The 12,584-nt window shown below is 47.6% G+C and overlaps 1 protein-coding gene across 3 annotated transcripts; it reads right to left on the reverse strand.

Annotated features, from left to right (window-relative positions):
- Positions 1–2,189: 2,189 nt before the first annotated feature.
- FAM124B (family with sequence similarity 124 member B) lies at positions 2,190–9,738 on the reverse strand. 3 transcript variants are annotated; one of them, XM_017822271.1, is made up of 4 exons: positions 9,354–9,738; positions 8,695–8,721; positions 6,449–7,816; positions 2,190–4,423 (listed from the first exon to the last, which is right to left on the reverse strand). In XM_017822271.1, exons 3-4 carry the CDS (start codon positions 7,175–7,177, stop codon positions 3,791–3,793), a joined length of 1,362 nt encoding a protein of 453 aa, XP_017677760.1. In that variant the 5' UTR covers positions 7,178–7,816; positions 8,695–8,721; positions 9,354–9,738; the 3' UTR covers positions 2,190–3,790. The 3 variants fall into 3 exon arrangements, with proteins under 3 accessions (XP_017677760.1, XP_017677762.1, XP_017677761.1); XM_017822273.1 differs by lacking the exon at positions 9,354–9,738 and having other exon boundaries at positions 6,449–7,768; positions 8,695–8,775; XM_017822272.1 differs by lacking the exons at positions 8,695–8,721; positions 9,354–9,738 and having other exon boundaries at positions 6,449–7,891.
- Positions 9,739–12,584: the final 2,846 nt, after the last annotated feature.

Here is a 12,584-nt window from a genome sequence, read left to right on the forward strand (position 1 = left end):
GGAGGGGCTGGAGCTGCCACGCTCGTCTTCAGCTAATGACAATTTCTGTTGTGTGTCCCCATCACAAATGCAAGATTTCTGATACATGCAATGTGTTTTCCTCCACCAAGTGGCTGTGTGTGAAGCTTTGTTTGTCCTGGGTACAGAGCACAGCACCAACAGAGATGCAAATATCCTGCCCGAGCTGAGTGAAGGAAAATTCCCACCGCAGATCCACCAGTGTAAATCTGGGAAGCTTGGCAGTGCTCACAGGGCTACCTCAGGATTTACAAAGGCATTCATGAAAGATGAATTTGGCCCAGAACTCGGGAAAGAAGAGTGCATTCAGCATTTGCTTCCCCAAAAGAGTCAAGCTTGCCAGCTTCTTCTTAACATGAGAGGCTGAGCCTGTGGTCTCACTGCCGACTCCAGTGGTTTCCTGGGTGCCAGCCTGTGCCATGGCACCATGCCAGGACTGGGGAGCAAGGGAGCACTCCCTGCCTTCCAGGCATCAGGGAGTGTTCCCACTCCTCCTTGGCAACTCATCCCTCAGAAATACCACTGTGCTTGCTTCAGAGGAGACAAAAAACACAATTTCTGCAGCCAGAGGCTAAAACAAAAACAGCAACAGCAATCACCTCTGCAGGCTGCGTTAAGGTGACCCAGAGCAAACTCTTCTGCTTCCCCTGACCCCTGCTGCCCACAGCCCCCTTTCTCAGCACACATCCAGTTCCTGCAAGAACGGATTTCCTCCCTCCATCACCCAGACTATGCAACTGACTCAGGAGAAAAGCCTTTCCCTTCCGACTGGGACTATTCACCATCCCCCCTTGTGATCACAGCCATGGCAGCACCTCTGCTCTCTCCTGGCAATGGGGTCACCCAAGGCAGGGCTCACAGGAGTCCCGGGATCATGCTCCCTCTCCTGGGTGTGACACTGCCTGACATCACTGGGTGCCCACCGCCCTCACAAAGTGCACACCTCAGACTTAAAACCTTGGTTAGAGGGTGTCAACCAATACTGACCACCTTGGCTGCTGTCCATCAAGGGGTCCATCAGAGGAATCAGCAGCTTGGTGTCCACAGCACCATTACCCCAATGGTCACAGCCAGGTCAGAGTCATTTCCACCAGTCTGAATAATTTATATCAAGCATGACACATACGAAAGGTAAAACCCCATCCCTTCATTCAGGGTTGTGATGCCATACCTCTAAGTGTAACTTTTAAAACTCTCTCTTCAGTTTCCCACCAAGGCTGTTTTCCCTGTGTTTTGCTGGGATCAGCACACGGGATGGGAAGCCCCAGCTGAGCTCACTGCCAGCCTTGCCAGCCCCACACACCTCGTGCATCCACCTACTTTGGCTGCTTACCTGGAAGCTCCTTGCTCGGTGTTTGGGACACAGAGCTGCAGCAGACCCCTGCCAACCAGCACTCCTTATTAACCTTTTTAAAAAACCTGAAAGAAATGTCACAGTATGCAAGGAAGAAGTATAAAATAGAGTCTGCAGAGATATGAACAGTCTGGAAAATGTGAATCTTTGCATTCCAATACTGAATCCATCCACGGAGTAATTGTGCCCTCTGACACCTCACGTACCTGCCTGTGTAATACCTAGTGCAAACACTGTATATCTTGTATTTAAAATACATATATTTTATACACTCACTGTTCAAAGCAGTATTTTCAGAGCAGTTTTCCTTTGACTTAAAGCTCTTCACTTGTGATCTATTGCAGGCAGGTCAAACTTGTATCATTGTCCTCTTTTCTGTTTTAAATGATGGAGCATTTCCCCATGCAAGATTCTGACCTGAAGGTGCCTGTTAAGCACCCTCGTTTTCTTAGGTAAAATAAGATTATGCTAAACAGTCACCCTGAAGTACCTTTGGCACGAGGGAGTAGAGAGAAGGCCATGAAATATCTCTTTAAAGCTGTTTCTCCCAGGAATCCTACTTCTGGCTTTATTCCTGAATTCATGACTCCCCTGTCCATGCCCAGTGCCAGGGTTGTATCCCCGTGTTTAGGTATCACTGCTCTACTCCAGTCCCCCTCCTTTCTCCTTGTCTCTCCCAGCCCTCTCTCAAAAACAAAAGAGGAAGCCCAGAGAGCCAGCCCACCTGCAAGGTCCCTTCTTGGCTGCCTCCCTTGTGAAAAGCCCTGGCTAAGTTTCTAGTGTGCTAGATAAGATTAAATAATCACCCTCGTAGATGTAAAATGCCACAGTATGATTTATTAAAAAGTCCAAAATTCTTACAGACCTCGTGAAAACATGGAGGGGGTGTTTGTAAATGTCCAGTGAACTAAATGTCCTGTTCTGCAGGTTTTGGTCCCCAGGTCAAAGGATACTTGAGCATCACTTGCAAGGTAGCACCAGCTGGGAGGGCATGGAGGTCTGGAGTAGGGACTGCCCTATATCCCCCACAGCTCTTCAGACCAACTTGGCTGTGCCTTCAAACTTCTCCCAAATCCTGAGCTAACACCCAGCAATGGCATCACTCTCCAGCCCCACAGGGCTGCACAGCCCACCAGCAGCAGAGAGGCAGGTAAGGAAGCTGTGCAGTGCAGCCCAGGCTGTCCCCAGCTGGCACATGTACATGTAAATACCCATAAAATTGTGTGGAACCCCCTTGCAGGAAGGGTACCCATCACCCCCTGCTTCTCCTCAGGCCACAGGAAGCCATTGCCCGTCAAACTTGAATTCTGAGCCAAGAGGTGGTGAGAAGGCGCTCTCCAAACAAATTCACATTTTTGTGTAAAGCAGAATTAAGATGTATTTAAAGGAGAAAATACCTGTGTATTGTACTCTTTGGAAGATAAGTATTATCAGATGTGGCTTTTCTTTGAATAATTTCACTTCTCTATCATATTTTTCCCATCTCTTTTCCTTTGGGATTTATTTAATCCTACTTGAGAAAACTGCTGATCAAGATGAGAGTTATTTCAGCATCTGTTGCTGAAACATTACTTAATTTCTTCTGTCCCTTTTACTCTCCAGCACTCAGCAATTCCCTCCAAGATTCTTAATTTCTCTTATCTTCTGTTAATTAAAACCCAGTTGGGATTGCCTGCTGATAACTGCACACTGGTCTAACAAAGCCTGGCCTGGGTTTATTTTGCTAAGTGTCATATGAATAGGCAACAGCAGGTCTTATTGGCACTTCTCTGCAAGCGTTTGCTTTTTGTGTGTGCTGTGCTAATTTGGGGAAAAGATCTCACTAGAAATGTTTTTCTTGAAAAATATTTAAAAAAACATTCCTATGTTTCACATCTTGCATAAAATTGACAACATTGGTAGATTTTAAATACCAACAACAGGGGAAGTGAGAAGGAACACAGAGGAAAATCAGCATAAGCACTGTGACCATGCCACTACCTTGTCCCAGTATGTCCTGGCAAGGCAGGGTGAGTCCCCATGGCTGGGGGCATCCAGCTGCTTGGGCAGCTCAGGGAAACTGCACCTTCAAACCCCATCTGAAGATGTCGCTGGCTATTTTTTAGCATCTTAGAACAGCTCTAGGAGTCATATGGCTTATTCCTATTCATTGCACAATAATCCCCTAATCTATTCTGCACTAAAAAAAACCCCAAAACTTTATGTAAATACAGTGTTGTTTTTCCTGCTTTGCCTCCAGCCTCCTTAACATCTGTCCATGGAAAGTTAGTGTCTATCTCGATGCATCCACTACTGAGATGTCACAGCTACAGGGGTACACTGAGCAGCAGCAGTCACAGCACAGGGAGGCACAGTACGCCCAAAAGTGCTCTGCTGTCATTTAGGAAGGATGAGTCCATCTGGCATGTTTGCTTTCAGTCATATAAAGAATTCCTCCTCCTCGTCCTCTGCTCTGTTTGCAGGACTGGCTTGTGGTGTGTGCGAGTGGCAGCCCAAAGCTCTCTGCCCTGCTCCTTGGCTCCTTTCGGCTGCGGCAAACGGCAGCTGGGTCCTGTCCTGGGAGGGCAGGGCACTGCCGGCCCCATCCCTGGGGGCTTGTAGCTGCAGGAGGCTGCTCCGCAGGGCCCTGGAGAAGTGGTTCAGTGGGCAGCGGCCACTCACAGGACTCACCACGGCGAGCCCGGTGTCGACGTTGGTCTCTGTCGCCCGCCGCCGACGGTGGCTCTCTTGTGGAGGAGCCCGCATCCTGCTGCTCACCTGCCTGCGGAGGGACGGGGCATCCCACCACCACCGGGCCGCTGGAACACTGTGGGAAGAGCACAAGTGCCTGTGGAGGTCACCGCCGGCTTGCTCAGGAGCAAGGACTTCATTTTGGTCAGATTTTGTTTTACCCTTCACAGCTCTGACTTCCTGGCTTCTCCGCCCAGGATTTCCCTGCGTTACAGGGAGAGGGGCCGGGACAAAGTCCTGCAGGATTTTTCTACTGCCCGTATTATTGTGCTGATGGGAAAGCCCAATGTTTGCTTCAAGGTACTTGGAGCTGTTTTGAACCTGTTGAAGAAAATTCAGAGAGAGCCCTGTTAACATATAGTTGTAGATTGACCAAGTGATGATGCTCTCACCCAGCCTCACTGTGCTGGGGTCACCTGCATGTGAGTCAGTCAGAGCCCCACTAGAACAGCACAGGAGTCTTGCAAGCCTAAGAAATGGCAGATGAAACAAAGCAGATAATGTGATACACATGGAGAAAACCAACCCCAGCTTCACATACAAAGTGCTGGGTCGTGAGCTGACCATAACTGGGGTCTCCTCTCTGTGACAGACAGCTCTGTGTTAGCATCAGTCCAGCGGCTGACAGCAGTCTAGAAAGCAAATGACATCTTCAGAATTATTCCTAGCAGAGTGGAGAACATTGTTATGCATGAAGCAGCTCTGGTCCCAGAGCAGGACCACCTGCAGCCACAACAGAGCATTATGGAGCTGAAAATGATCAGAAATGCACAACAAGGGTAATTGCAAGCACGGTAAAGAAACAATCAGGTAAGACGGGAATTTTAAACCTTGGACAAAAACCAGTTTGGGAGGGAGAGGAGAAAACACCATGAGCCAGCTGCACAAACTGAAGGATCTTGTATAATGCAAGAAGAGGCCATCAAATGAAGTCAGCTGGAGACAGTTCCAGCTAAAGAAAGGTGGCGGCAGACCTGGGGAAGTCCTTGCCAAAGTATGGATAAAAAAAATTCACTTTTTCATGGGGAATCTACATAAACCCTTGAAAAGGAGTTATCACGGCCGGCGTCAGGGGGGAGTGACAACTCTGTGTGGGGCCCATGAGCAGATCCTTTGCAATATGACAGAAATTTGGGGCAGGGGGGTAAATTGCAGGTACTTCGAATAAAGATTTACAGTATGAACTGAAGAGTTGCAGAATAAAATGTCACACACTAGGCTGCCAGCCTGATGCGTGGAACACGATACATCTCAAGTTCAAGTGGGTTACACCTTCATTTGTGAGGAGCACAGTGCAGCATGGCTACATCCCAAAAAATCTTCTGAATTTCCTGCCAGTGAATTCATGTACAACTGTCAGCTTAAAGACCTTGCATCTACAGCAGGAAGAACCACAGGGTAATTTAGGAAGGGACTTTTGGAGGTCACTTGGCCCAGTCCCCTGCTCCAGGCAGGACTTCAGAGCTTCGTGAAGATGCCCAGGGCCTTGTCCAGCCCAAGAGGGGGAAAAACCGGTTTATAAAGTGATACTGAATGAGGCAGCAAGGACTGCCCTAAGGATTAGTGTTCAGAGTAGCATAAAAATAGGCTGAACAGAGAAATTAACTTTATCTGTAATAGATGAGTCCTGGAAGAAAAAAGAAAAAGCATGGGCAAATAATTTAAACCCCAAATTACAAGAAAAAATAATGAGAGCTGGGAGGGGTTGTTACAACTGAAAGAAAGCACACTGAGCTAAACGGCCCTCCTGCTCACATGTGTAATTCCTACTGCATATCATCTCAGCACAGACTTTGTCTTTTTATTTACTTCCATTCATATAACCCCTGGGCTGCACACTTGAACAGAAAAGGGAGAGATTTCCTGTGATACATCTTTTCAGCACTTTTGCCCAACTGCAACTCACTCAAGAGCTCACACTATCTATTACAGGCGATGTTGTATCAACACTATACTTAAAAAGTTTCTGGTTTTCGATGCCAAAAATCTGCTTTCAAAAACATTTATGCTGCAATGACTTGTCAGAAAAAGACTAGGCTGCTATGATCATTTGTTTGAGGCAGGGAAGATGTTATTCTAGCCTGCTCTAAAAAGCATTAATACTCTCCATTTCAAGCAAGCAGTAATGAGGTTAATTTAACAGTATAAAAACATTTCAAGGCTCAGTGCTTGTATTTATTAAAAGCATCACAGCACTGGCAGACACTGATTACTGCGCTCACAAATTCAAAAAAAACATGGACAAGCAAAATCATAATTTCCATTTTGAACCAGTCCTGCTTTCCTTGAAAAAACAAACAAACACCCCCCACCCCCCCGCCCCGGCAGAGCACCACAGATACATACCTGAAGCAGAATTGTATTTCCTTCATAGTCCTGTGTTTGCCACCTGGTGCTGCTGATAGGAACACACGGGTTAGGCAGGAGGGGCACCAACTGCCCGATTTCTTGCACCTTGAACTGCAAGGCTGACGAGTCCCTGGGCTCAGCAGCCACCCCGATGGGCAGCTGCTTCAGGCAGAGCTGCACGGCCACGTGTTGGGTTGCGTGCAGCACGAAAACAGAGAAGTTGGTTTTCTGCACAGTTGCTTCTTTCTGCAGGATCATCTCGTAGAGCCTCACTGCATCCTCATAGTTATCAAAACTGCAGTAGAGGGTGACACGCAGGATTTCGGGGCCGCAGTGCACCCGCCTGATGCCCCACACAGGCAGCCGGTCATCCAGGGCGTAGAAGTCCTGGTGAGCTGGGGCATAGGGGTGGCTTTGCCCATTAGTAATCTGGGCACACTGGTACCGCCAGGGTGGATGCTGGAACTGCTCATGGACCTGGAGAATCCGTTCTTCTCCCAAGTCCTCGTGTAGAAAGAGGAGAACAGATATTCCGGGAAAGCCGCAGTTTCTCCTGCGATATCTCTCATAGTATTTCAGCGGAGTAATTCGCTCAGACACCAGGAAAAGGCGAATGTCCAGGCAGATCCACTCCAAAAGCCGATCCAGAGTTTGCTGCAGAAGAAGTGAGTGTCCCAAATGGGCGAGAAGATGCACAGTCATCAGAGACTCTGCTCCGTCATCCATCGCAAAGCCTCCTGACAGAAAAATAAAACCAGACAAATCGGTGCCTTCCCTCTCCTACTGTTGTACAAGGGTGCACTCTAAGACTTGAACAGAGTGAATTCAGACTTCTACTGGCTTTGCAACAACCCAATGAAATCCATGGGTAAGCAGAGCAAACATGCACGAGGTGGCAGGTGAAGAGTGACAAGGCATTAAGTGAGTGGTCCCAGGTCACTCACGTCACATCACAGCTCAGGTGAAGGGTCATTTCTGACTCCCAGGACTGGAGCTCTGGTCACTGTGTATACACATGACCAAAGTGTCCAGAAACAGCTCTGTTTCCTGCTGCCCCTGTCCCTCACAGTGCAGGGCACCAGAGATGGACAGCACTGAAACACCAGAGCAGAGCTTTTCCAAGACAGGGTGGTGCTGTGGGTGGACTTGCCTGTTGGCAGTGGAAGTGGACGCTCCTGATCCAGCTGAGTCCCACCAGTGTGCATCCCCGTACAGTCATGGCACTCGTGGCTGAAACCCTCAGCACATTCTCTTGTAGTCAGCAGGTTGGCTCTGGCTCATTGTAAAAGGCCTGTGATCTCTGTGAGTCACACCCTTCTGGGGCATACAGATAAGCTATTCTTTAAAAAGAGGAAGGAAAGCAGACTAACAAAAGAAAAAAAAGCCAACCATGTGAACAAAACAGATAACAATAAGGGCAGATATAGATCAGCCTTAGGAAAGAGGAGCTTTGGGAAAAATCCTGGACTCCTAGTTACGCCCTTCACAACACAGGTAGCTCTCTGCCTAATTGGAAACCAGGTCCTGGGTTATTGTACATAGCCCATAGAAGCTGGTTACCAGGTTTCCCCCTTTCAGTGCACTTTTTTTTTTTTTTTTAAATGCTGAGACACCCATGTAATCAGCAACCTTAAGCAAAGTCCAAGGTTTTTTTCCTTGCTCTTTGGGTTTACTTATTGGTACTTACTGTGTAAGCTGCAACAGGAATGCTGAAAACACATCTCTTTCCTGACTTCTAGTGACTGGACAATAAATCACACTGTCCCTTCATCTCCTTATTTGCTAACCCAGGAGCAACACATACAAGTCAAGCCAACCCCCATTTCCTATACACAACTGCTCCCACTGCAGTCAGTATTAAAATCAGAACCGGGGCCTCTGACGGTGTATCCAGCTCCATCTAATTAAGAGCAGCACATCTCTCTGCTGATATGCCAACTTCCCTCTCAAACAGCCAAGCACACAAAGCAGTGGTTCCCTGTGCAGAACTCCCAGCATTAATAAGTCTGTTATTCAAAACTCTGAACTATTTTTTTTTTAATATGACCCTAACTTTATATTCAAGTGAGCAAAAACCTCCAGGGTCTGAAGGTACAAGCAGCAGAGCCTTGGTTTCCCTTATGGAGATCCTTCTCACTGGTAGAATCTCACATTTTTGCTTTAAAAACTGCACTGACACCCATGTACAATAAAAATAAAAAAGACTGTCTAGAAAATGAGGAAAATAATTAATTTGCACCCACCTGCCACACTTTGAGCAAGTAACAACCCTGTTGGGAGGGACATAAAAAAAATAAAATAAAAATCAAGCCTTCAGACAATTGCAGGAAGAGAGTGAAGAAAAGAGTGCAAGTGCTCAAAACATTAAAATGCTCTAGATGAGCTCTGAACAACACAATTTCACTAAAATATGGAAAGGGAAATGATTCATCAACTCTGCTACAGGGCAAGGGCAGGCAGTCATCTGCCTTCCTGCACGTGAAGGGGAATTCTGCAGGGCTTGGTTTGCAGCTGGAAGCAGCTACAGGCTCCCGTGAGCAGGTTCCCCCCACCTGCACGCTTGCTCCCTCCCCAGGTGATCGCCCCTGTGATCACCAGGGCTGTACCTGCCCTGCATCCCCCCTTCTCCCACGGGGCTGAGGACCCTGCCACTCCTCCTCCTGCGAACTGCTCCCTCGCATGGCAGCGAACAGGGAGAAAGTGGGGGTAAGCGCTGCTTTCCTTGTGCAGCCCCGTCCCCGCTCCAATCCGCTGGATAAAATCCCGGGGCGGGGGGGGGGGGCAGCTGCAGGCTTGTGGTGAAGGTGATAAAGTATTTGTAACGTGAACCCTTGCAAAGCAGCCGTGAGGAGTGAGGGCTGCTGAGCCGGGAGGGGTGGGGGTTAGGGAACAATGCACATACCGAATCTCTCTCCGGTTCCCACCGTAGCCAGGGAGCCAAATTGCTTTCCAGATGGGCTGGTGCCTCCCACAGAGACTGCTGAAGGTGAGCAGCATGTCTCCTGTAGCTGCCAACCACTTCGATAATCACCACATTTTACAACAGCCAAAACACTGAGGCTATTCGCAAAAAAGGGTTAAATCCTGATGCCTGCCACCATCTGTTTCCTCTGTGCTTGCTGGGGTAGGACAGGGAAACGATCTCAACTCTGAACTCCATCTGAAGGAGCTGACTGGAGAACAGTTTTAGGCCTGGCTCTCAGCTCTCCTGCAGCTCCAGGTCAGGAGTAGCCACCACTCCTATCATGTGGAGCATGAGATGAACTGCACCTCAGCCTTTGCCTGACCCTCCCTCAGAGCAGGGCAGCCCCACCACCCACCCTAAGCACCGTCAAGGCACAGGAGCACTCTGCTCTTCCTCCACTTGCTTTGCCATCTAAATGCCCATAGGAAAGGGATCAAATCCACGCTCCTCAGCCTTGGACAAGGGTATTCTCATGTCCTCACTTTATCTCCAATCAATGGCTCCCCTTGGCCCCTAAACCTTGGGATAAAGCCAGGGTGCCATGGCCCTCACTGCTGCAGCCTGGTGAGTTTAGACCTTCTCTCCACTGCTTTTCTCAGAGGCATCAAGGAGGTCTTGGGTGGAAAAGGGTTGACTGCCATCAGAACAAAGTGCTGGCTTTTGCTGGATCTTGTAAGAAAAGTAAAGTGCTGATTTCACTCCGATCCCTGAATGGAACGAGTCCTTGACTTCCTCTCTGCTTCCCCTTCCCCCAGCATTCCAGTTTGGCTGCCAAACGGAAAAGCACATTATTCATAGTGACCAACAGAACACGCCAAGAAAGATTTCTTCAAGAGATTAGAAAAATAGCAGTGCAATTTTATGTGAGAAGTCACTTTGCTGAGGGGAGGAGGGGAGGATAATTCTGATATGGTACTTAAAAAAATATACTGGAGCCCCATTCCCACATGGAAGGGACTGGTAACAGAGCAGAACACACTGCAAGCTGCTGGGGCAGTCCAGCTTGGTGTAAGAAGTAGTCAAATATGAGTATTTGTATGTAGCACTAATACATATACTGGTAAGCCCTGCACACAATAAAGTCCAAATGTAAACAACTAGCAAACACTTTATTGTGTGAAGGCTCAGAGAACACTGTCTGCTGTACATCTAAAATACCACTGTGGAAAGGCACAGCAAAATAATGAAAAATTCCTTTTCATAATGAATTCTTAAGCTGTGCCTCGTCCTCTGTGCTGCTCAGAGCCCTTCGCTCTAGCTCACACCACCGAGACTGATGATGCATCACAGGATTTAATAAGTTCATAGTAACATCTGTAAGGAAGGTACTTTATTAGGATTATTAGAACATAATTAACTTGAGAGAGACTGGGTATGAATTACCTAGAGCACCTTGGGAGAAGGCTTCATTAAATACATGCCATGACTTGGGCTTCCTAACTTCTTTGAAAAGAACACTTTTTTTTTTGTTTTATACCAATCTCAAGCTCTGCCTATAACAAGGACAGAACCACTAAATTAACCTGCTAGATAACAATTATGTACAACACATAGACAGTACTGAGACAAAAATCAGGATTAAGGCCTTACTGGACTGCAATAATCTTTCCAAAGAGTTTATGTCTGGCTCCAAACCTTTTGAGTCCAATTCATCATCACTTTGGAGGAAAGTAAGGAGCCAATGACCAAAAGAGCAAAACCCCATCTAACCTACTGCTTTTATTTAAGTAGACTTCTCTCCCAAACGATTCTTATCTCTTCCTTTTAACCAGCTATCAAAAAAACAGGAATCCAGCAAGGGTCTGTCAGCAGACATAGAAAATAACAGAGAGAGCTCCACCACACACTGCGAGTCAGGATCCAAGCACATACACACACAAAAATAAAAGGAAACAAAGTACAGTTATAAAGGGGAGAAGGTGATGGGAGCTTGCTGCGGGCTGCAGCCTGTCTTACCTCGCCGAGCTACGGGAGCGCTGCCCCTCGGCTGGGAGCAGCTCCAGCCTGGCAGCACCTCGGCACAGGCTGCAACTCCTCCCATCGCCGGGACACTGCGACTGGAGACTCCTGCCGTGAGAAACACTACACTGGGAGATGCACGGACAAGGCAAAGTTTCAGGACTCACAGGAGATAAAATGTAAACTAAAATGAGAGAGGTTCCTCTTAACATTCAGCCTCAGCAGTTGGAGGAACAGGCGTCCTCCTGGCACTACAGTGCACACTGTCAGAGGGACATCCAGGATTAAACCGTGTTTTCCCTGTACATACACTTAGTGACTACATTAACAAAAGTAAAGCAGAGAAGTTATCCTCAAGCAACACAGACTTTGGGGCAAGTGCAAGGCTGAGTCAAGAGCACTGAGACAGAGATAACTTTCTATTAGTAAAAAGTGTGTAATTAAAAGGCCTTGCATGTCCTTGACTGGCTTTTGTATTCAGCTCCCCCAAATCTGGGCGATGTGTCCTCAGCCAGGGCACTTGCAGACAGATCCATTTTCCCTCGGTTTCCAGTTTGTCTAAAATATTTCAAAAAAACCCCCAAAGCACTCCATGCACCCAAACCAAGATCCATTAAACACAATGAGCCAATTGGAGGTTGTATCAGAAATGAGTATTTGATAACAAAGCGAGATCACAGAATCACAGAATGGTTCAGTTTGAAAGGGACCACAGTGGGTCACCTGGTCCAACCTCCCTGCTCAACCAGGGTCAGCCCAGAGCACACAGCACAGGATTGCATCCAGGTAGTTCTTGAATATCTCCAGTGAGGGAGACTCCACACCCTCTCTGGGCAGCCTGTTCCAGTGCACAGTTATTCACACAATAAAGAAGTGCTTCCTCATGTTCAGGTGGAACTTCCTGTGCATCAGGTTCTGCATGCTGTTTCTTGTCCTAGTGCTTGGCACCACCAAACAGAGCTGAATCCATTCTCTTGGCACCCTCCCTTCAGACACTTACTGATGAGGTCCAGGTCAGTGTGGCACAAAGTGGGAGTCAGCTTGCCTACACGTGAATATAAGTCCCTTGCTTCAGGGACTCATTTCTGAAAGATTTAACCTAGCAATTTTTATATAAATTACACCTCAATTAGAAACTTTCCAGAAAAAGAAAGCAGGCAGATCTAAACAAAACCGAGACTTGCAGGGCCTAGCAAAGTGTTTGTTTAA

This window comes from Lepidothrix coronata, unplaced genomic scaffold, assembly GCF_001604755.1.
Source record: "Lepidothrix coronata isolate B3197 unplaced genomic scaffold, Lepidothrix_coronata-1.0 Scaffold97, whole genome shotgun sequence".
NCBI lineage: Eukaryota > Metazoa > Chordata > Aves > Passeriformes > Pipridae > Lepidothrix > Lepidothrix coronata.

Coding starts and splice junctions, on each gene's coding strand:
- FAM124B (XM_017822271.1), bottom strand. CDS start 7,177: ATGGATGACGGAGCAGAGTCTCTGATGACTGTGCATCTTCTCGCCCAT. Junction 4,424..6,448: donor GAAATACAATTCTGCTTCAG/GTATGTATCTGT, acceptor TTTCTTCAACAG/GTTCAAAACAGCTCCAAGTA.